At 39.8% G+C, this 25,366-nt stretch overlaps 1 protein-coding gene across 1 annotated transcript in view; it reads left to right on the plus strand.

Moving 5' to 3' along the window:
- Nucleotides 1-25,366, plus strand: part of TMEM132D (transmembrane protein 132D) — a 233,626-nt gene that overhangs the window by 50,045 nt on the left and 158,215 nt on the right. The window contains exon 2 of the mRNA XM_071571918.1: nucleotides 8,226-9,114. Coding sequence (XP_071428019.1) covers nucleotides 8,226-9,114 — 889 coding nt within the window. The remainder of the gene's footprint in view (nucleotides 1-8,225; nucleotides 9,115-25,366) is intronic.

Raw genomic sequence — 25,366 nt, forward strand, 5'->3', positions numbered from 1 at the left:
TTTGTGTAGCCACTCTTTCCCTATCCCCCAGTAGTTAATGTGACTGTGGGCTTGGTTTGGGATTTTGTTTGCTTTTTTTTTCCTCTTGATTTTCTTACTGTAAACTTTATGGTGCCCATCAATGCTTTGCCCTTTCATGTTCATGCTGACATCAGATCTGTGAAAGTGTCATATCCTTTTATCTTAATACTTTTCTCTGTAATTATTACTTTGCTGCCTTTTTAGGTGGGAACTTCCCTTTGTTACGTGATTGTTCTCTGATCATTTTTGTATCACTTGGTAATATAAAGATGTGTGTGTTCCTCTGAGGCCCTTTTATTTAAATGATTTCTTTATCTGTCTGTCAGTATGAATAATAAAACAACTTCAGGATTGTTCATAATGAATGATGAGGTGTCATCTGTCCTAACATCAGTGATTAATTTACAGAAGTTTCTTCAAACTTCAGTAAAACAGGCTATTCAAAGAAAATATTGTGCCATCAGACTACAGTGCTGTTGGCAACAAGACCTTATCTGACAGATAATCAGGCCCATTAAGGCAACTGGAATTCCTGGATTGATACAGCAACTGGGAGTACACTGAGTTTGTATTGAGGATGAGCACTTAGAAGCCCATGGAGTCAAGTAACAGAGTTAAAGTATGAAAAGGGCTGGAGGAGGATGTGACCTTTACTGATCTTGGAGTCATGCATAGAAGGTTGGGCATGTCAGGATCAGATGCCTGCTCTCACTTCAGCCATGGAGGCGTGGGAATCCTTTGGGGTTATCATTCAAGTTCCACAACTGTCATTTATGGCAACCCACAAGGAGTTCCTGATGGGCAAGCTTGTGAAAATGAAAAATTCATATTGGTTTTAGTTTATTGCCCTGCTTTTGAAGCATCAGATTGTGGCTCGTGCTAAGGCTGAGGATTGTTTCTGTGGTGCTGTTTGCTTTTTCTGGTGGCCTTGATGTTCCAGCAATCTTTGCCTTGCTTTGTAACAAGCTCTGTCCAGACATGCAGAACTGGAATGAGAGCTGGAATAACTTGGGGTGGAAAGGGGAAAGTTGGCAGCTTAGGAATAGCATTGCTTTTGGAGAAGGATGATAATTTCCCAAGGATGAAACATTTACAGGGAACATTATAAAGTGAAGCAGGCAGAGCAGTCTAAAATGCTAATAAGGAGAGGGCTTAAAAAGAAATCAGTGATTTTGGGGCCTTGAAACCATTTTTCTTTTTAATGTGTCACAGATAAATGCAGGACTCTTGGGTTCCAGGGTTCTGTTTTTGTTTTCCTATTTGTGACACATCAATTTGGCCTTATCGCTGTTCTCTTGGTACTTGCCCTTTAGAATGATGGTGTTTGCCCCCAAAAGCATGAGACTTTTTTGGAAACTGTTCACTACTGGTGTGACAGCACTAGGAGCCAAGATTTAGGGTTCTTGCTGCAGATAGGCTGGATTCTTTTATTTCTGTACTGGTATGGAAGATAGGTGCTGATATTCCACTTGCAAGCAAGTAGGTGAAGATTAATGGGATATCAAAGCTGCAGTGGAAACAGTGATAGTAATGCAGCAATTGTTATTTCAGCCTTATGTTACACAGCTGTGTTGGGAATGTGATCACTGAACACTTTTAAATATAATAATGCAAGTTATTATATTAAGTATCTAACTTAAAAGATGTAAGAAATAGTTCATATTCAGGACAGAAAAAACTTAATTTCAGACTCTTCCTCTGGATTGTAAGCAGGAGTTCACTGTTGTGACGTGTCTGTGCTAGAGATGGGATGGCTCAGCTTCTTATCTGTTCAACAGGAGAGTTTGGTTTATCTTGGCTTATATGACAAAGCAGGGCAAGTCTACGGGAAAATCAGGCTGAATTAGTCTTCAACCCACCCTTACATTTTCAGGTTTTATCAAAAAATCCCACTATTATTTGAAAAGTTGATATTGAATACAGACTAGAGAGAGGAGTTAGTGATTTATGTCTTGTTTCCAGCCCTGACTGCGTGCTGCCTTTATGACTTTTGGAAAATTCTGCCCCTATTTTGGATTCAATTTCCAGAGCTTACAACCTTGTCTATTAACTTGAGTTATAGATTCTTTCAGGCAAGTACTGCTCCTTCTGATGAAGTCTGATTTTGTTAAGGCTTCTGATTGCAAAATTAATAAAGATTTAATAATGTAATTACATTCCCAGAATCAATGCTAAACTGAGGTGCTAACCAAAGAAGCAATCTAGCCTGTCCAACTGGATAGCAAGGGATTCCTTTTTGGATGCACATAAGGTGGTACAACCTACCAAAAACTTCATCTTGCAGCTTTTGGTTTAATTTCCTGTCAGGGAACAACCTGACATGCAGTTTTCAGTGTGGATATCTGTGGGATAGATTCATGTGTTTATGGCAGCAAGTCATTAAAATGCTTTCCTGACTCTCTGCGTGGCTGTGAAATGGATTTCAAAGAAAACCATCCACAGCAAGATCCTGGGTGGGTTTGCAGGTTTGTCTTTCTTCTTGTTTGTTGCCCTCCAGTTCCTCTTAGCTATCATTATTCTTCACAGCCTGTTGCACAGCACTGTCCCTGCAGTTCTCCTTCTCTTAGGAAGCTGTTGAGCACCTCTGCAAAGTGTAACCAGGAACAACTTTCTAACTTCTCAACAAGCAAAAGGAGCAACTGCCACAAAGCCTGTATTGCCTTTCCTTCTGTGCAATCTGAGATCAAAACCTCCCATCACTTTGTCACTGTGTCCTGGAGCTGTTGTCAATAAAACACAGCACTTACTCAGAAGCTCAAAAATGCAAGGGAGTTCTTTAAGTTTTGAGGGAATTGAAGCTGCCACAAGACTGGTGAAAGAAGGAACACAGTATGTCGTTCTTGGAAAGCTCCGGGTTTTTTTTAATTTGTGTTTAAGGGTTGTGGAGGATGCTTGAACCTAAGGAAGGAACATGACAAGCAACCCATAAAACCCTGTAAGATGGAACTGGTCCTACTCAGATATTCATGTAAGAGTCTAAATTGGCTCTGTCCATTGTGAGTGACACAAACTGGCAGAGCAGAACATCCCTCTGTTAAGAACTGAGTGAGCTGCACCGGGGGAAGGATTCACTCTGTGGCTTAGCCTTAAACTGCCTCACCTTTGACCACTACTGGATTCAGCCACTTAACTGGGTTAAGACAGAAAGGTCTTAGTTTTACACAAGTGAGCACCAAGTTTTATTGGAACAGACAACTCCTGTGAAAATAATTTCCAGTCTGAAAACACATCATGTTACCAGATTTTTTTTTCCTAGATATTTTGGCTACAATAATTGCAATTCCTAACAAAGCTAGAAGGGTAGAAATGTTCAGAAGATTCAAGGACAGCAGCTGAAATTAACTAAAAAGGTAAAATTACTGGCCTGACTGAAAAGAACCACTTATCTCAATCCCCAAGATACAGCAAGAAATTTCATCTATTGCATTACCAGTCTGAGCTTGCAGCTGGTAAGGCAATTTTCCTAAGAAGTTGTTCCCTTCAATATACAAGAAAAAGGCATTTTTTTTAATAGTAGAATTATGTAATTGATTGGAAGAGTTTTCTATCTCATGAATGCTAGATGATTGTGGATTGAATGGTTTTAAAAATAAAGTAACTGTTAGGGCTGAAATCCCAAGGATCTGGTAATACAGAATGAAGTTAGTGGTCTGGCAGATTTCTTCAATTTTCCGAAGCCATGATCAATAACTTGCAGTGAAGACCATTTTTTTTTGTCACTGACTGAGAGCTGCTGCTATGAGTATTAGAGAAATAAAGGTAGAAGGTTTTTAGCCAGGCTGCAGTACAAAATTAATAGCTTAATGAAGGAAGCACTATGACTTTCTCTAAGGCAGATGCAGCAAGTTTACAGTGTCGTGGTGTTCAGGGATATATCATATGCAGAAGCTTTGGCTGAGCAGGAGGAGACTGAATATGCTGCCTCTTTCTCAGATGTTTTTGAATTCACTGACCTGCAAATAGTTTGCTTCTTCCATCAATGACAAGTATTTTTTAAAAAGTATCAGTCAGAGGAAGATTTACTAAGGAGAGAGGGAAGAAAACCATCCTATTACAACATCTCTCTCCAGGTGGCCACTGATTGAAATCCTCAGCAAGCTATTCGCAGCTTGAAGGGTCAAATACAGTCATAGTTGCAAGGGATTGAGAAATAATAGCTCCTGGCATAAGCACAGCATCAAAATTAGATTTTATTGCTTTGCTTCACAGTGTTGGGGATCATCTCTTGAAACCAGAATGCTGTGACACCCTCTGCAGTTGCAGTGGATTGTCTTCACTTGCTGTGGTCCTCTGGAATAATCTGGGTTTCCCTCTGCTGTGTCTCAGCTTGAGATAAACTGTTTTTACAGCTTGCACAGCTCATCAACTCAAAGTTGAGTAGTTCTCTGTGGATCATGGGTGTCTCTCTGGGTATGGACAGATTAAACTCCTTAAGGTTTGTTTATGTGGTGCCACTGCTTTTTCTGTGGCACAGAGTATGACCTGCTCTCTGCTGTACATCTCCACCCAGACAAGCCTTCACCACAGATATGGTGGTACAGTAAAGATAATGTGCAGTTCTTGAATTTAACTGTTTATTGTTTTGTCTTGATGTTGTTTCCTTAACAGCACTTCAGTTACCCATCCTTTGTTTTGTTTATAAACAATACACATACACAATTTTTTTGTATATAAACTGAGAGAGAAACTATGTGATTCTTCTTTTACTTATTCAGGTGGGTTATTCCAGTGGAATTTTGGTGATGATGGTGGTACAGCTATAATGTGATATTTAGGACCAATTATATGACTGAAATCTTTAAAACACCACTTTTATGCTGGGTCTCACTCAATAACACACAAAATTGTAATCTTCTGCAATTCTGCCTTTGTAAAAACATGCATATTTTTTACAGAAATAGTCATGCTTGTAATTAAGGATGCTGATAGTTGTTTTTGTTTTTAATTTCCTATCCTTCAGAATCCCTAATAAACTTTCACGGTCAAAATCCAGATGGTACTGCAGAGCTCAGTGTTGTTTTTCAGGATTTTTTTTTCTTCTGTTTGTGCTGATTATAACTCTCCCCAGATAAAAGTGTAAAATTGTTTGAATTTTTGGCCTTTGGCTGTTTGGAAAGCTGCTGTCAGCTTCCAGCATAAGCCAGTGCATATTCAGTGCATGTTCATGGCTTGATTTTGGGGGAAATACAGCAGTGAGCAGACCAGTTTGCCCAAAAACTTAAAAACCAATGGACCCTACTCTGGCTGGTGAAGTTGTTTCCTTATTTTAATAGGCAGTTCACCTTCTTTCTTTTTTTTCTTTTTTTTTTCCCCCCTCGCCCCATTTTTTGTTGTTTTCCTATCCAAAGAGTCATTGATTTACAAACTCCGAGGAACGTTGTTCTGTGGGGATGGGGGCTATGGAGGAAAGGGTTTTAATCCCTTAGATAATTAAGCACTAAAATAAATGATTAAAAAATTATGAGGTGAAACACTCTGTTAATTTTAATATAAAAATAATCTCCTTTTCCCTGTGGAATGCAAGGGAGGGAACTGCAATCAAAGTCAGGGAAATAAAAAATTGAATACCATGAGTGTTTTTTCCCCCCTCTCTAAGTTGCTTCCTTGATGCCTCACTGTATTTAATGGTGCTTTGCCAAGACGTTGAGAGGAGTGTGAAATGAGTGTGGAATTTCTAAACGGGACATTAGATGGAGGCAGGATGGAATGGGCTGGGTGATCTGAGGAGTACAACAGCAGAACAGATTTTGCCTCAGGGCTGGATAGGAGAGATGCAGCCCTGCAACTCTAAGCACCAGCAAAGCCATTTAGAGTTGGTAGAAATCTTTGTTGGGGGATTATCTAGAACAAGGTCTTTAAAAACTTCATTTGCTCTCAATGAGTATCTAGTGGAAGAGCGGGAGCTGAATGCTGGAAAGACTCGGGCTAAAATGAAGGGTTTTTTGCATGCAAAGAAGCTCTGTAATTTAGTCTTTATTAAAAATGAGCAGGGTGGGACTTGGGTGTGACTTCTAAATTGAAACAGGATCTCATATGAATTTTATACCTCTAGGGATCCCAGGACTTCACGCCTTTTTGCAATTTAGTCTCACGTGTTGACTGACATGTGCTGGGGCCATTTTCCTGATTCTTCAGAAGGAATTTATTTCAAATTCTAGATGGGCTTTGAGTTGACATTAATTAAGGATTGAAAAGTAAGGTTTTTATTTTAATTGTTCTTTGGAAGAGGAATTTCACTTTTCCAAGATGGAGTGAGTGATTTCCAAAGCTGTGAAACTTTTCCTTGCTATCCTTTCATCCCGGCCTCTTTCATTCTGAGATTGGTTCTTTCTGAATGGTGCACACCCTTACCTAAAGTTTGTTTGTCTTGTTGCTGGATTTTAGGTGTTTTTATGGATTTTTCTTTTTCAGAAGCCAGCTGGTTTTGCTTTTCCATCTATAAGCTTTTTGCTCCTTTTTTTACTATCCAGTTTATTGTTTGGTGTCACCTGAGTGCCCAGAGACCTCAACCAAGACCACAGCCTTGTGATTTTAGATGATGCTCTTACATATATAGTGAGATAAGTCCGTTGGGTTTGCAGTCTGCACAGACAAAGGGTAAGGGGAAATAAATACTAATTCCCTTATTTTTTGGACATAGAACAGCAGCACAGGAAAAATGAGTTATCTGAGGTCAAAGTCCACTGAGCACTCCTACATTAACTGCTTTGTTGTGGAGGTGCCCCAGTTGGTGTGCTGGGTTTGGGCAGCATCAGAGTGGCCTCCTCTCTCCCAAAGGTGACATTCTCTTTCAGGTTATACAGCTCGTTGGTAAATAAGATGATTGTTGCTGTGAGAAGCATTTCCCAGATGATTTTTATAAACACTGAAGTCTGAAATCAGAGGGTTTTAGGAATTAACAATACCCTGGTATAGATTTGAAGATAACAAGCCTCCCTTCTCCTGTTCTTGCCTTTGCACTGAATGGCAGTACCTAATTGGTAGATTCCTGATTAGGACTAACTGACATTGATTTAGGCCACCACAGCACTCGGTGAGCAAATATATAAGTATTTAGGTCAGATGCCAAACAAAAAAAATAGACTAATAAAGCATTTGTGAACTAGAGCTTGAGAAACTGGGTTGTCTTTGAATGCCATCTGTGGTAAGCCTTTGTCACTTCTCTGAATAAGGCTAAGGATTTGAATTGGCTATGGGAAAAAAAAAGGCAATTTATTTCACAATTAGAGTGGTAGACATAAGCATGAAGGTCAGATGTTCAAACAGGAAAGGTGATACTGTATTTGCATCTGTATTTTTTAACAGTGTATGTCTTTGCTCTTTGGGACAGTTCCTAGAAAGGATGCAGAGCTTATTCTTTAGCATGATAAGTCTGCCTCAGGTAATTGCTCGATGGCACAGTTAAAAGAGATATCTTGCAGTACAGGAGGCTCAGTGGCATTGAAAATGTTCTTTCAATGTGCAGTGATGGACAGCCTCCAGATAATGCAGTTGTATTAAGGAACAATGTAGGGTTAGACAACAGTGGCTGGAATCCTGATAGTTATTTACAGGAAAAAACAACTCTTTTCATAGATGAAGTGAAATAGAAGGGGCTCTAAACTGGATGCTAATAAAGCTCCTTTTGAAATCCTGTAGTATCAGAGTGCCGTAAAGGAGCTGTTGTGTAAATGGTTATTGTGCTCACTATTTTTAAAGTGAAATTCAGCCTTGTGCAGGAAACTGCTAAAAGTCCATGTATTGCTTGAGAGTGCTGAAAGGAAGGTTGAAGTGAACTCTGAGCGGTCCATTTGCAGTGTTTGATGTAAAATCATTGTTTTGGTTTCCTGTACAGGTGGAGCTTGCTGTAATGATATTTTTTTTTAAATGTGCCTGTGCAGTGGTCTGCAGTTGCTGACTGAGTGGTTTTGTTCCCTGATAATAAATGTATATTGCAAGTGAAGGTGTGACCTTTGGCTCGTGTAAACCTACACAAGTTACTTCTTTTAATCTCCCATGTAGAACGTATCATAAACAGTTGTTTTCCAAGCTGACTGGATAAATCGTCATCTACCCAGGCTACTTCTGCATGGATTGATGATGCTTGTTATTGCCACTAATACCAGCTTAGGACCCTGTGGAGCCCCTCAGTAAAGTCAGTGAGGTTATGTCACAGTGTATGACTTGAAGATCTCATCTTTTAAACTCTCCTTTCCTTTCAACAGTGACGGAGAGTCGAGGGATCCTGGAGAGTATCCAGAGATTTTCTTTACTGCCAACTTACTTGCCCGTGACCTATCGTATCCACAATGCGGATGTTTCCTTCTTTCTTAAGGAAGCCAACCAGGATATTATGAGGAACTCTAGCTTGCAGTCCCGAGTGGAATCCTTTCTGATCTACAAATCCAAGAGTCCACCCGTGTTAAATGCCAGCTATGGACCTTTTTCCATTGAACAAGTAGTGCCCCAGGACTTAATGTTGGCTTCAAATCCATTTGGATCTACTAACAAGTTCTCCTTTAATTGGCAACTTAAGGCCTTCATAATGAGCAACAAAATTTACCTGAGCAAGCCCAAAGTGCAGGTGCTGTTCTACATCGTGGGCAGGGACTGGGATGACTACAGCCCCACGGAGCGGCTGCCCTGCCTGCGGGTGTTTGCCTTCCGGGAGACGCGGGAAGTGCGCGGCAGCTGCAGGCTCCGAGGGGACCTGGGGCTCTGTGTGGCAGAGCTGCAGCTCCTGCCCAGCTGGTTTAACCCCCCCACGGTGGTTGCTGGCCGTAAGAAACAAATGGATAAGTCTGAAGGGAGCCCTGTGGAGCTTTACTATTCCATACAACCGGGAGATGAGAAAGGGGAGTGCACCAAGGAGGATGTAAGGAAAAGTAACGGGATCCGCTCGGGGCGCAATGACATTGATGAGTCAGGACCTCCCTTGCAGAGGATTGGAAGTGTTTTCCTTTACCAGACACATGCTGCCCCTTCTTTACATGAAATGAGATTGGATAATAATATTGTCATCCAGTATGCACCAAAGACTGTCAAGAAAGGTGATATTTTGACTTTTCTTGTATCTGTTGCTAAAAACTCAACAGAAGATCAGTTCACACTGAGGTAAGGCTCTTTTGTGTTTCTTTGGTACCTTATTTTTTGTTTCTCTGCTCTTCGCATGGAAAGTCACTTTTTCTCTGTTTAAGTTGTTGCTTTCCAGAAATTGTATTGCAGTTGGTTGACTCAACATTTCTTATATTGTTCAGTCTAATATTGTATGAATTGTCTGAGGTGTGATCTCTTGGAGTGAGAAAGGCCCTTTCGTGAAGTTGTCCTTTGAGGAATACTTACAAAAATTGAAATGGTAGAGCAGGATATCTATGTACTAATAGGAGATAACATTTAAAGTCTCTGAATCTGGAGTTTGCAGCTCTCCTAATCTCTCATTGAACTCATGTTAAGATTAAAAAAGCTGAAATCTGCAAAGGTATTTATAGGAAATGAGCAAGAATTAGGCATCTGAGTAGGATTCATGTGCTTAAACATCTCTCCCCAACTTGTTGCAAGCCTGGTTTTGTTTTACAGGATGTTTAGAGGTTCCTAAGTATTATTGATGTACCAAAAATGTTTCTGAAAATGAAAAAATACCTTAGAGGGTAGTGGTTGGTTTTTGATGTAACATCAAGTGCTACATTGATTTACCTCCTTCTTTCCGAGTTGGAATATTCCAGGGCGAAGCTTCCTGTAACCACCAATATGATACAAGAAGGAATAGCAAAGTGGCACACAGAGCAGATGTGTGTTGCATGCAGGTGACACTGTCCAGTTGTCTTTTCTTTTCAAGTTTGCCACTCTGCACCAGCACTATAAATGAGGTTGTGTGACAGATGTGTGGAAAATCCGTGTGTGTAACAATGATTTATTATTTTATCCCTTCCCGGTGATTTCACCTCTTTTTGAACTGGAGGTAAATGTCATACTCTGGCTTCTGAGAATAAGGCAGATTTGTCTTGGGTGTTTGTCCTAGAAATGACCATTGGTGCCAAAGCTCACAAAATACACCTCCAAAAGAGCAGGTGCATTGTAGGAGGGAGCAGTGAACTCCCCACTTTTACAAATAGCACAGATGCACCACAGTCAACAGCTGTGCTGTGCACTGGAGATGCTTGGAGCTGTTACCTAAGAAATCATACCCTACCATGACTCTCATTTTTCTGGTGGTTTTACATCTCAAACTCCAGAAATTTCTGGCAGTCACCTGGATATGTTTCAGGGCTCAGTTACTAGAACGGCACAAAGCTGTAAATGCAACATTGTTGAATTGGGTTGTCTCCCTTGGACTGGAGTAAGAAGTAGCTCAGATTTGACTTCACTGACCTAAACATTAAGGGCTTGAGCTAGTAATTTGGTTTTTTACACCCTCCTCCCCCTTCCCCAGGGAGATTTGTGGGGGATTTCTGGGGGAAGTGATTTGCCATCAAATCAGGTCCTTTTTCTCTTGCAAGTGTGTGAAATATAAACTGAATAACCACAGCACGTAGTTTGCTGACTCAAGGCCAATTATTCCCTTTTCATCTGGTAGAGGACAAACACCAGTAGGAAATCTTCCCTCCTTACCATATCAATTTCTCATTCTCTGAGTCAATCTGCCTCAGATTTGTTTCCTGAGTGACTAATTTCACGACAGACAATCTGAGTTCCCATTGCAAGCATTCAGGGATGGCTTTATCTTCCTCTATGCTAATGATTTTAAAGGGATATCACATCAAGCATGCATGGAAACTTCTACTACACTTTCAAATTGGTTTAAATATAAACATTAAAAACCTTTTTTTAACTAAAAGATAATTAAGGTAAAAACTGTTCATTGTTTTACTTTGTAAATGTAGAGTCTTAGAAATCTCACTTCAAAGCATCTCTATTTCCATGAGCTGTAATCCATTAAAAGTGGAGCTAGTTATAACCATGATAATTATATTACATGTAGGCTTATAAAATTTTCAAAAACCTTGCTTTGCTTAAATTAGGATGAAAACTGAACACCTGAACTTTTAAAGGAATGCTTATAAAATGAATTTTCTGGAACCAAAAGGAAAGTATGCGTTTGCATTTTAGCTCTTTGTTTTGAGGTCTAAGGTATCATGAAACCAAAAAAAGGAGCTAAAAATAGATAGCAAATATCGGTTCAAAATGAAAAGTGTGGCCTTCTTGTCTTCAAAAACATCAGTTTGCTGTTACCTTTTAAAAACATAAACTTCTGTAACAGTTTGTGTTACTCATGTTGCTTTCATGAGTTTGGATTTCTCTTGACCTGCTTTTCTAACAGTACCTGGTTTTCAGGCTATAATTTGCTGCAGTATCAGTGTAGTTATAATATCTGTTTAACTGTTCTTCTAAAGCACCATTGCCTGTCTTTGATCTCCTTACAGCATGTCTAAGCCCTTTTTGTGTTTCTTTTTGGTCAGAATTGTAGTATCTGTGTTCATCCCTCCATGGCATGTTCTACATCTGTCTGGTCTCTTCTCATTCTGATTTTCTCTATGAGAAAGGAAAGGGTCCCTTCCCCCCTCCCTCATTATAATGCTTTTATGAGGAAAAAAAATGGTATTAATTTTTATTTTGAAACAGCTTCTTATTTTTAGAAGTTCTACCTTGAGTGACAGCAAGACTTGGAACTGTATTCATAAAGTGAGGCCAAGGGCTGCTGGCAAAATGCTTTTACCATTGCTTTTGCTCCAGTGGACTGGAAATTACGGCTTGAACAGATGGAAAATATAGGATATACAGGTCAAAAAAGAAGAAACAGACATGCAAAACAGCCCAAAGTAGAAAATTACTCATCACTATTGAATATTTTTTGTTTCAGTATTATTATGCTTAGTGTAAACACTATCCTCTTCTAACAAGGAAATTGTCTCCAAGGGCAGCTTTCCAGACACTGCTAAATACTAAAATATACATGGAAAGGTACCTCTGGTTTTACCTCATAGTGCTGTTCTGTGCAATGGAAGACTTGGAGCAGTGAATGGAAAACTGATGGACTGCTTTTAATTTTGTGGAAGAGTTGGACCATAAGGACCAAGGTCGAGGATTCTTCTTTTTAATGAACTGGAGAAATTAAAAATATTTTTCATGATTCTGTAGGGGTGTGAGAGTTAGAGGAAAGGAAGGAGGTAAAATGTAAGTGATGGATAAATATGGAATCCTGCTGTAAGCACCAGGCTGTAAGCTTAGACAGGAGCACTGAGCCTCAGGAAACTGGCTGATTTCTCAGCTTCATTCACCTTGGCCAAGTCACTTAACCTTTCTGAAGGCATTTTATCACTGCTAATATCAACAATTATTCGAAGATGACATGCTGTATACAAGCAACAGGCAATTAAGTCTTCCCAGAGAAGCAGTATTAAATGCCTTTATAAAATAAAGTGCCTTTATCCTGTTATCTTCTCTCTCTTTGAATGCAACTTAATTATTCTTTGTATTGTTTGTAACTGGCCCCATGGGAGGGTTGTGTGCAGAGGCACAATATTGTTGTGCATCCCAGCCCAAAGAAAGCTGCAGTGGAGCCCACAGCCAGACCTCAGGGGTTCAAGGCAAACCTCAGAGTCCCTCAGCACTGGCCAGCCCTGGATGTACAGCCTGGAAACTCTGGTATCTCCTTTTCATGTGCTGGTGGCTGGAGAAGGCTGGAGACTCTCCATCCTTCCCATCACGGACACTGAAAGACTCCTGAAGTTCATGGAAAATATTCCAGTCTGGTTTGGTTTGCTATGTTCCTCCAAATGTCATGATATGTATATTGGAAACTGAAAGATTTTTTTATCTGAGGTGTTTGGCTGAGACTGGCAAACCCAAAGTATTGTTTCAAGCCAGTCCTTCAATTTGCTTTCAGAAGTCAAAGCCTCAGAGCTCTGGTGTTCTGCAGTTACAATTCCTGTTTGCAGCAAGCCCAAATTACTGCTGGTCATTAACACTGAGCTGTGTTACAGACACAATATGTGTAGGGATAGTTACCTAAACTCAGGAACATGAGTTTTCTGAATCTACAGTCTAGATACAGTTCTTTTATATGAGCATGATTTTGTTGGGCCTAATAAATACAGCCTTTTTTGTTTAAAGGTCAACAGGATTGATACTTTCCACTGGCAACCTTTTAAATTTGTTTCCCTGTTTTTGGAGATGAATTAGCAAAGACATTATAGAGATAGAATTGCCTTAAGCTACTGTCAGGCCTAGAAATATTAATGAGTGAAAAAAGCAGTAGCTTTTTATTTTCTTTTTCAACAGTTAATTTATAATAATACTTGGTGAATCCTGTGTGCTAAATCATAGACAGTTATTACCCTTAATACTTTAAAGAAGTAAATGAAGTTCTGAGAACAGCTGATGATTAGATCCTGTAGTTTCCCAAATCTGATTTTGGAATTGGTGTATCAGGGTTTACCAGGATGTTGGGAAATGTGCTTTTCTGTTGCATCCATCTCTTTTCCCATGATGAAGTGGACTTTGCTGGGAGCAGGGCATGGTGTGCCCCCGAGGGCAGCACAAGTGTCCCAGTGTGTGGGGAGCACAGGACTCAGTGCTGGTCCCACGTCCCACAAGTGCCTTCTGATTTTATTTGGGGCTTCAATGCAGTTTGTGTTGCTGTTCTGCCATGGCCTTTTCTCTAAGGCTTAGCAGATGAAGGGAGTGCTGTACCCTGGATTATCTGGTGGAGCCCAACTCCACTTCAGTGTTTTCTTTAGCTATGGCTGCTGAGTGAGTAGCTACTGGAAAATCTTTTCATTTGGAGGAAATCCAGTTTAGCCTCCCTCCCTAGCTATAAGAAGTGTCCTGATTTCAGACTGTTAAGTTGGCATTACACTGTCCTATCCTAAATATAGTTTTGGGTTTCACTGTCAAATTCAATCAACAGATTTCTGGAGAAAAGAAGTAAAAAATGTGAAATACCATTTTCCTTAGGAAATGACAGAAGGTTGTAATAGAAACCTGTAAACCTCTGATATTGTGAGAAAGCTGAGTTGATACAAACCCAAGCTGGGGGTTGTACAGATGCAGATTCCATTTCTGTGAGCTGTTGAGAGGGTTTGTGGTCTCTCTGTGGTATTTTTAATGCCTTTCTGATGATACTTGTGGGAATACAGGGACTGGTGTGAAACTGTGCTACTGACTAAGCAGTGCTTATTGATAATTGGGAAACCTGCTCCTAAAAGGCCCCTAGAGTTTGTTACGTGAACTTCTCTTATTTGCTCTTTTATCTAACAATTGATCAATAACAATCCAGCAAACATGAAAAGGGCTGCATAAATACATGAGGGGAGCAGAGTTGAGATCATTAGCACTCAATTTATACAGCAAGAAAATTTGAACAAGACTGGCATTTTATCAAATTGCTTATGTGCTCTCCTAGTCTGAGCTAAATCAGATCTTATTCTTAGGGCTGAGCTAAATCATATTTTAGAAGTAGAAACAATCAGGCAGTAAGTGGTGATCAGGAAGGTTACCATCCACATTAAACTCTGTAATGAGATGGGTTTGTCTTTAAGACCTTAGATGATATGAGTATTTCATGGTAGCCCAACTCTGAATTTGTGCCTCTTCTGACAGATTGAAATGAATCCATCTGTACATTTTTCACTTCCTCCTTCCATGGCTTTGGTTCTGTCAGTTAAACCTCCCCTTCTACACTCTGGTTTAAACAACTTCTAAGATCCTCTCATAAATTATTTTTCCTTTTTTTTTTTTTTTTTTTTTTTCCCCATTTCTCTTCTGACTGATCTTGTGGCCTACGTTGGTCAACTTAAAACTAAGGAGAGAAGAGGACTTTAAAAAAAATAAAACCTCTCTGAATGTCGAATTAAAGCCTCTGATTCTAGAATTAAAGCCTCCAAATTGCAGCTTTCACTGCTCAATCTTGATGTAAAAATGAATTTAATGTTTTTCTGTGGCTTCTTTTTGCTTGCAAAGAGCAGAGTATGGAATTTACAGTTTTACATTAATGGTTATTTCTTCAGTTTTAAAAAACATCCCAGGTGACTGAGTTGGCTGTCTGAGTGATGGTGCCAACTCATGATCTTAGTCAGCTGTAATACAAAAGGCTGACCTGAAGATCCACAGCCCCTCCACAAGAATTTGCTCCCCAGCTTATGTTGTTTCCTCTGCCTTGTCATCATTTTTGGAGCCTTTACTATAATCTCTTCACCAAGAGGTAGTACCATAGGCAAAAGGAAGTTTCTTCTGGCAATATGACCTTTAGCAGATCAGGAAGTCTGTATCCAGTTATAGCAATTTTAGAATTCATGTCTCTAATGTTAGAGGCTGGATATGATTCAGATTTTTAGAAGGCATAAAAATGTGCATATAAGGTACCCTCAGGAGATTTGATCTTTCCTGCCTCCCTCCCCAGCCAAAGTTTGGCCAAATGTAAGGAAGGACCAAAAGACAGTTTCTGGTGCTAAGGAAGTCCTGAAATCTTAGAACTTTCCCAGTCGTTTGGAGGGAAAAGATAACAGGTTCACCAGTCTGAGGGTTTTTTTTCTAATAGACTAGAGGCAAAGTGACTGTTTAGGAAAGGTAACTATGCCTGGCAGTATTTAATGGCACCTTGAGATTGTAAAGAGCAAGCTTACAGAATCCTCAAGGGTCCCAGACCTTGTGGCTTGGTTTGCCCTTTTTGTAAAGGTGGCCTTTAACAAGTGGAATCACTCTTGATGGTCACCTGGGCTGACCCTGCAATCAGGATGTGTTCAGTGGCATCAACCAACTAGAGTGCCATGTTAAAGTAAGTAGGAGTTACCTACTGGCACCTGAGAAGGTGACACTCTTGTCTTTATTGCTTCATCATAATAAATGTTATTTCCTAATATAAGCTTGGAGAGTGGTGGCCTTTCTGCAGCAGAGCTAAGGTGAAATCACCCCTCTGGTGAAAGGCTTCACTAGCACACTGTTGGTTTTTTTTCTGCTTTATTCAGCGTACTGTACAAGTATGAATTACCTTTCATAGCCTGTTTATGAGGTAGTCAAGCAGATATAATTTTCTCCATCTTATGGATGGGAAAATAGCTTTCTTGCATTTCTAAGTGACTTGCTAATGGCCCCAAAGTTGTCAGTACCAGTGTGCAGGCAAGTACTTAAGAACTATTGACTTTTAGGGCACTCTATTACCTCGCCTTGCACTGGCAGATTATATGGAGAATAGTTCCTTCTGTTAGAATTATTCCAGTTAAGATCCTCTGCCTTGTGAATCAAAGTCACATTGACTGAGCAGGTGTCAGAAAACTGACACCTGCTTTTATCTCAGAGGACAGAGGCAGAACCTGCCTTACATGGCTTCAGTCAACCATCTTGACTTAGGAAAGCTTAAGGAAAGGATATGGTGAATTTGGCCTCTGTTTTTCCCAGGGATTCTGTATTTTTCAGAGTTATGTCCCAACCACCTGAGAGAATGGGATGTCCACATCACACAACCATAAAACCTCCATCATAACAGAAAAACATTCAAAGCAGACTGACGTGTATCAAGAGCATGTTTTGTGTTTCATAGCTGTTTTCTTTGGGATTGCACAGTTGGGTTGCTGATCCAATACTTCAGAATTATCATTCCTGCTACACTGTGGAGACATTGGGAGATTTACCTGGGGAAAACTGTTTATCAATATAACTCATTAATTTAGGGAGCTGAAAAATATTAGCAGAAGTCAACTTAACTTGATTATAGCGGGGAAATGCAGGTTTGGGTTTTTTCTTTGTTTTGTTGGTGGCTTGTTTGGAAATGGGAAAATTTGGGGGTACTAAAAATCCCCCAATTTATGGAATCGATGTCTGGAAAGTTTATTTTCTTCCCGCAGAACTACTTAGTTCTCAATGGAGAAAACACAGAGGCTCCTTTGTAGTAAGAAATGAAACAATATGAAAGAAAGGCTGTCAGGGCTGTGCTGGATAAATGGAAGACAGATGGTAAGTGTGATTGGCACTGACAAGGTGTGAGCTGCCTTGTTTGCAGGTGCTGCTCCTGTCATCCATCACACTTCACCCAATAGTGGGAGATGTCACTGGGATGTACTTAAATCCCCCTCTGACTGATAACGTGGAGCCAAGAGGAAGAAGGGTTTGGTCAAGGGCATTGTACTGGGAACAGTGTGACTTGAAGGTGTGTTAACACAGATAAAGAAGCACCAAACGTTGTGGTTTGAGATAACACAGAGTGTTTTGCTGTGCACACACTCCCCCTGATGCTGTTTGATCTGTGCAAGGATTTCTCATTGTTTTATCAGGACCAGGGGGTTATACATCCAATGCATGATGAACATTTGACTTTCTTGTACTTTTCCTGGTTACTACTATAAAGTTTGGGAGCTCTTTTTATACTTTGGCCTCTGAATATGCAGAAAATTATTGTAAAACTTTGGGTCAATGATCTTCCTTTCTCTTCCTCTGATGTTCTAGTAAAACATGAAATTCTATCCAGATAAGGATTTTTCCAATTGTCAAGATACTTTTAAAAATAAAGGCAAAGTACACTGAGAAATAAAACATTTCATAGGAGGAAAGTAACTTCTTTGATTTGAAATTAGTTAAATATTTTGATTTTCAGTGTTGCTTTCACTTTTTTTAAGGGTAACAGCTAACCAGGATGAACACACTTATATGAAGTGCACCAGGCAATATCAAAGTCCATTTTTGATCACAACTCCCACAGAACATTAGTTTATCATTTCTAATGGCAAATCTGAGCCCTTTTAGATGTTCAAAGTTATTACCTAAAGAAGCAGATTGGCCACATCCTTGTAACACTTATACAAACCATGGCATATTCTAATAAATTGTCTTGCTACTTTATCAAATGCCAAATTCCACAGCATCGGTCATTTTTCAGACCCGTTTTCTCTCCTTTTGTTGGTGCTGAGTTGCCAGACATGAGGCAGGCAGTGTCACTGCAATGTCTTCATATTCTGTTATTCCTGCCACCACCACTGCTGGGAATGATGCCTTCATCTGTTCTTGGTGTTAACTACTTTCAAACCAATCATCTCTGTATTTTATCCCTGAGCTTATTTATGCAGTTTTACTGTTGCTGTTCTCTGTTGTTGTGCTCTCCAGCTTTGTCAAACGATACAGCTGAGGCAATTGCCTTTCTTGTCCAGTGAGTTGTTTTATTTTCCTGTGTTCCAAGAATGTGATTGGTTCCTAGGCCTTCCAGATATTCTTTTGCAGATGGAAAAATTCAACAGCAGAACAAAAATTCAATTTTTAGTTAAAAAAGGAAAAAGGCAGAAAATGAAGATCATGCTCATTCTGCCTTCCTCTCACCATTCCCATTGGCATTTTGGCAGTCACACATATCTTTGAAAGCTGCTAAACCCCAGACTCATAAACAGCTTTTAGTTCTATTTTTTCGTGAAAGCCTTAATTAATAAAAAGTCTAATTTTTTGGTAGGAAAAGCCCTCTAACCTTCTTGCCTGTTTGTAGTTGGGTGGTTGCACTGTACCCCCTGTGCCCTTGTGCCATTCACATCACCAGCACAGCCTTTCCCAGCCTGTTGCTCTGCAGTGTGTTCCCCATATCTCTTTTTTTCAGGCTGCTTCATCAACACCCTCTTCCCATGGCATGGAAATTGTGTGAGAATGGAAGGAAAGGGAGCAACTATTACAAAATCAATGTCTGTGCTGTGATCTATTTAACCCCATCACAAAGAATATCAATGGTAATACAGCCCAGGGCAGATATTCCACTGCACAAAATAATTCATCAGAAGTGCATTATAGTAGATATAATCTGATCTAAATCTGTAACAGTTAATTTAAAAGGATGAAACTAAACACTGACTGTCAACACAGGAAGTATGGCCTTTAGGGTATTAAAACTGCACAGCCTGAGATGAAATATTTGGCATTGTTGCCCAAATTTGTTAGAATCCTTGAGCACTTAGTGCAGCATATACTCCACTAGAGATCTCTTTAGAAGCTTCATTACTGAAACATGGGATTGGTGGTACATTTATGTGTATGTATGAAATAGCATAGTTATTGTCAATATAGAGTTTGTGTTCAGTGCTTTGATAGAAAGTGACACATTTGGAGCCCATGTCCAAATCTGAGTGTTATTTTGTTTGTATTCATTATTTTTTGATTGGTTTTTGAGTAAAACCTTACATTCTCATGTTCTTCAGAAATAAAAGGGCAATTCTTCCGTGTTCTGATGAGGCCAATGCAGTGGATTTGGTAGCATGTAAGCTGTGCTGGGCAGAAATCCTCAGCCTGTGCAAGCTCCCATGTTCTCCTGTGCTGCAATCAGAGAATTGAGCTCACAAAATATTATGCAGCTACTTCAGTGGCTCTCTGACTTATCCATGTGATTGTGTGTTTGTGTGATGTAACCAGAAAAGACATCTGCTCTGAGGTAATGCAGGGAAACTTTATTTTCTGACCTTTTTTTTTTTTAATTGTGGTGTACCCATTCCTTTCTTAACTGTGTCTGGTGATTTTTTGGGCAACATGCTTTGTAAAGAGATCTCTTTGCAAATCTTTAAACCTAATGGCTGAAAGCTCTGAAGTGTTTGAGTTGCTTCATCTTTTGGAGGAATTGCCTATTTTAAATGCTCATTGCTCAGGCTAACAGACAGAAAATGGCTTTGAATATCTCGTGGGTTTTTCTTTGCTTGCTTTATTATTTTTTAAGGGATAAGATTGCTTGCATCTAGTTCTTGAAGTTTTAGAGTTTGTGTGAGAAGGGGTTTTTTTCTCTGCAACTAGAAAAGCTAATTGACTTTGTTTTGAGTTATCAAATAAAAATGAATAAATTCTAAGTTGAAATACACTTTCTAAAGCTCTCCTGTGCTCCAGATTTAGCAGAGACAGTAATTGCTTTGCCAGTCTGTGTGTTGGAGCAATCTGTAAAAGCTGAAAGAAAAATGTCAGTCGCCACCAGTTTGAAGGAATTGTTTGCAGACAAATTTGAACCCAGAAGGGGAAAGTCAATTTTCCACATTCCCACTGTAGTTCAGAGAGGTGTTTAAATAAGCCAACCACTGCTTTAGTGCAAGGAGGAGGGAGGGGAGCTGCAGATGAATGCATTGCTGAGAGAGAAAGGACATGCATTGAGAAAATAAACATCAAAGCTGCTGGAAGGAGCAATACAAACTTGGAACAGAGTTTCAGCAAAAGCAGCTATTGTATTTGCCTCTCTTATTTTCCTGCCTCCCTTTGAAACACCTTCTTGAGATAGTCTTGTTTCTCCCCCAGTATCATTTCCAGCTCTAGCACAGGTGTTGGAGTTTGCTGATGCTCATATAACTTCTTGCAAGCAATTTGAGACATCCTGTGCAAATATCTGAACATGCTCATTAATCAGGTTGTGTGCTCTGGAAATGGCACAAGGGTGAGCCAGGATGCACAAACCCTCAGGTATATAAATTACTTTGTGGTTTTGAATAACGAAATAGGGTTTTTTTTCAAAGAGATTACGTGGATATAGGACTGAGACAGAACTGGGTGCTTGAACAACTTTATGTTCTACTGAAACATTTGACATTTTACTTCCTGCTGCCTCTGGAGTGGTCAGAGAATTTTTACTCTGAGCTCTAGAGTAGTGATATAGTTGAGGCAGCTTGTGCTGCTAGAAATATGTCCAGGAAATCATTGAATTTCCAGTGATCTGCAGTCTCTTGGGTTTGGGAGACCCTGAGCAGTTCTCATGCAGGGTGTCAGGTGGAGGGCAGGGCTTCCCACCAACTTGTGACCGTACTGATGTTCAGACTTGGCTTAAATGTGATAAAGAAACCAAACTCTAGCACTTCACACGTCTGCAATGACCAGGAGTTCATATTAGAACCTGCAGAATGCTGTGTATGTTGACAAGTTTTATGAATTTACTCTAAGTTTCCCAATATATGTTTATAGCGAAGGAACAGTGGGGAAATTCTCTTCATTGTATTATTTTAGCTTCTTGACCCTTTTGTTAGAGAGAATATATTATCTTTCAATTAAAAATTCCCCAAGCAGGATACTTGTGGAGAAAAGCTTTATGCATGGCTTTGAGATCTTGTACTAATTAGGTGGGTAAAACAATTTGGAATACCTGAAAAATCTCATTATTTAGCTAAAGATGTTTAGGCTTTCTTAATCATCTAGAGTTGTTGATACTTTTCAGCTGTGAGGGAAGATAGGAAGTGCTTGGCTCTGCACTTTTTGGAAAACAAGACTTCAAATATCAGTTTGGGAATGTTTTAAAATAGCAAGCTGTTCACTATGGGCTTGCAAATGGGTGAACTAGGACCTAACTGAATAAATAAGTTGGCTGCAGGGAAAGAATTGAAAGAGAGAAAGGAGGAGGGAAGAAAGAAGGGCATTCCCCAAGATAAATTAACATCTGTGAAATAAGACACTTCTAAATGTATGCTAATGGCCTAAATGTTTCCATATTCAATTAAGTAATAAGTCCCGAGTTGGCAATATCATCCCAAAACATTCATTTGCTAAGAGAAGGCTCCACTGGGATGGCAGAGGCACCGTAATGAACTGGTGTGGGCAGTAAGACATGGTAATGCCTCCTTCAGAGGGAATTACCACTTGCAGAATGCAATTTGCAACAAGAATTTAGTTGTTCCAAGGCTTTTTTCCCCTCTTCATTATGACAGTGTAATTATGACTCTAGTGGCTCAGAACAATTTTGAGAGGACTGAGTTACCAGGGCTTTTGTACTGAGTATTCTCAGGCACTTTGAATACAGGACTAAGTGCTGTTCTCTGATAAATAGTAATCAAGTGGACTTTCACATAGGACAGCAGCCTACCTGCAGCTGATCTCATCCTCCTTCACTGTGTTCCATCTACAAGGGACTTAATGTGGTGTTTTTTCCTTTCCTGTGTATTATTATGTATCTATTAGATTAAAAACAAAAAAAAAAGCTGCTACAAATCACCCTAGTTCAACAATTACTATAATAGGCTCTGATACAATATTTCATTTACAGATTTTGGGGCACCCATATCAAATACTAATGTCACCCCTCCTACAGATGCAGAGCTGGAATTACAGGAAGGCTGAACTTTGTGTATTGGCACCCAGCACCTGTCCATGTTCAACACTGTAGAGTGGATGCCCCTGCAGATGTTTCAGCTGCATTACCTGGAAATCAGAACTGTAAATGGACTTGGTGCTTTCTTGTCACTGAATGTTGGAATATTATCCCCTTTGAATAGACTGGATTTCTTACAGCCACTTATCCAGAACAAGCATGTACAAATCCCTCTGGAATTTCTTTCAAAGCTCCATCTAGATGCAGTGAAGGATGTTTCCAGTGGCTACTCAAAGCCATGAGCAATTTTTAAAGGAATTATCTAGTTGATAGTCTTTCACTTCAGCCTTTGAACTTGAATGAGTGCATTTGAGCATGGAAATAATCCTTCTTGATGTTTTGTGCCCCCTCTGGTTTAGTTCAGGTATTTGTCTGTGTTTTCAGACCAGCCAGCCACTATTAATACTCCGTGTGAGCAGTCTTTGGAATAACTGCTCCTGAATGTACTCAACGTTTGTTTGTTTTTCTTCCTACAGTTGTCTTAGGAAAAGCTTGTAAGGATGGCTTTTGGCAGAGATTCCACTGGTCTTGTCAGACAGAAACTTAGTGAATGCCGTGTGCTGTTTGAAATTTCTCTTGAGAGGCACCAAGAGATTGACTGTACATTTATTTCTTAAGACAGCATTTGCAAAATCTTTTTCGATTATGGCAAACTTCTCTCCATAGTGTAGTAGATGTGGCTTTTCCTAGAGGCTGAGCTGGATTTGCTGGAGCCTGGTGAGACAGCTCAGTTAAAACAAAAGCTGTCTGCTCTGGTGAGGCATTTTCTTTTACAGCTTAAATGTAATGCAAGCCCTTCCGTGTATCATTGGCACTGTCACGGTCTGGGGGTGACTGACATCTCCATGAAGAGGAACAGAACTCAAAAATTCATTCATATCACAAGCTTGGTACTGATGGAGTGTTTGTTTCTCTAGGTGACTGGAATACCACATGAAACTCAGGTGCCAGTAACTTTGAAACCGTGTCAGAGATTTCTCCTGATGGATTTGGATGTCACTTAAAAAAACCCAAACTGTGCATGTATGAAGCATATAATTAATTCAAAGAGGTGCTGACAAGAAACTTTTAGCCCTTAGTGTAGTGAAAGTAGGAGATGATCTTTGCAGGACCACAATGAATACACTGCTAAATGTTCCAGGAAGCATTGGAAAAACTAGAGATGATTAGTAAGTGGTTATTAGATGACTTGTATTGCTTAAAACAAATGCTAAGCCAGAAAAATCCCAATAATAGATAAAAAGGACTTCTGAATTCGTAAAATTGCTTTTTATCTATAGGTTGCATAATCTTTTACAAAAAACCCCTCCGTTTTGCAGTCAGGTGAGCTGGAGCACGAAAGAAATGTGAGGCGAAATTGCTCAGTGTCAAATCAACAGGAGAGTTGATTGTTTTCCTTTAGCACAGTACGAGAATGCCTTAGAGCCTCCCTGTTTGGTATATTAAACACACTAGCAGGTTTTGAAGATAGGTCAGGCAATACATGGGGAATAGCTGGGAGTTTTTTTCCCCTTTTGTTATTTAATAGACTCTTTTGCTCTGTTTGCCCTCTAAGGGAGCCAATAGATTTAATATCCAATTTCTCTCATCTGCTATCAGAATGCAAATGTGATGCCAGATGAATATACTTTCAAGAATACTTAACCTAATGGGCATCTAAAGCCTAGCAATTATCAGTTGTTTGTCTCCTCTTGTGTAATTGTTTTCAGTAATAGGTATGTACCACACACTGAGACATCTGGGGTGGGCCAGTGACAGATTTCAGCGTAGCTGCTCCTGCTCTTACAGTGGAATCCAAGAAAGAAATGCAATGTATTCAGCCATTTCCAGTAGCCTGTGAATACCTATTGGAATTCCAAGCTAATAACCAAAATTAACATTTAATCCACCTTTGATCCAACATGTGTAGCAACAATGACAGGTATTTTTATTGTAAGACACACAGGCAAAAATATTGACAGAGCAGACAGTGCTTTCTGGTTGATGCAGAAATGATGCAGCCATTTGTTTCTGACCCTCACAATCCCCTGAACTTGCATGGAAAAGAACCACCATGTAAAACAAGAAAAAAAACTCAGAAAAGTTCATTAGTGTCAGATTTTATACCAATGATAAAAGACAAAAAAAGCTTAAGAGAACAGCAACAACCCCACTAGAAGTTGAGCCATCTTGCTCCCTAACAGCACTAGGCAGGAGTGCTGCTGTTAAAGCCATTTGGAATAATTAACTGCTGTGGCTTGAACTGGGAATAAACAGACCAGTATTTGTTATATTTCATAGTATATGTTTTCACTGACTGCCACTATAATGCCACCATTTTTGGACATTTTGTTCTTTTTCTGTGGGCTGAAATATTTCAGCAGAGCTGCTGTTATCAGTTCTATGTGTTCTTCCAAAGTGACTGAATAATAAATAAACTGCTCTCTCTCAGGGTTGTGGCCCCACCAGTGTGGTCATCTGGTCCAACCTCCCTGCTGAAGGAGAGTCTTCTTAGAGCACATTGCACAGGATTAAATCTAAATTGGCAGGATTTTCTCTTCAGGTTATAACACAACTTTAGATGCCCAAGGCCTTAATGACGAGTGAGTTGGTGCTCAAACTGCAATGGTGCTGCTTCCAAGTCAGGTTTCCACCCCTTGAGGCTACAGCCATGAGGGGTTTATGAAAAGAAAGGTTGTATTTTGTTCTTGTAGACATTACTGGGAACTGCAGTGTTCCACCTGGGGCTGAGTGACAGTCTAAGAGCTGTGAAATTCCTTCCTAGCTTTGAAAATACAAAAGAAAAGTCACAGGCATCACTTCAGTTTGAACCTTGGAAATGAAGGAGAGTCCCACGGAGTGTTTCATGGGAGGGACAGGTGTCACCCTGGCAGTGGATGGCTTTGGCAGACACTGCTGGCTGGGTAATAACTGCTCCAGAGGAGGGCTGGGAGGTGTGTAGGGCTCCATGTCAGGGTTTCTTTGCAATGCAGGAGGGATCCATTTTTCCTGAAAGGAACTCGGATGTCCAATTGTGAGCCCATAACTGTAACTCCCCCATCACTCTCTTAAATGTTAGATACAGTAATTGTGCATTTTTCAACTGAGCAATGTACAGTTGAAAATGAGCTGCAAAATGTGTTTAAAAAGCTGTATTTTCTAAGTTATTAGATCTCACTAAATCTGTGTGGTGGCACATGATTAGTAAGAATCCCAGCTCCTATTAGAATATTCTTTTATTTATTACTGACCAATATGGAATCAGCTGTCATCATTTCACTCTTGCAATCTGTTTTCTGAAGAGAATCACAACTTAACCAT

The sequence above is a fragment of the Pithys albifrons genome, chromosome 17, assembly GCF_047495875.1.
Source record: "Pithys albifrons albifrons isolate INPA30051 chromosome 17, PitAlb_v1, whole genome shotgun sequence".
Classification (NCBI taxonomy): domain Eukaryota; kingdom Metazoa; phylum Chordata; class Aves; order Passeriformes; family Thamnophilidae; genus Pithys; species Pithys albifrons.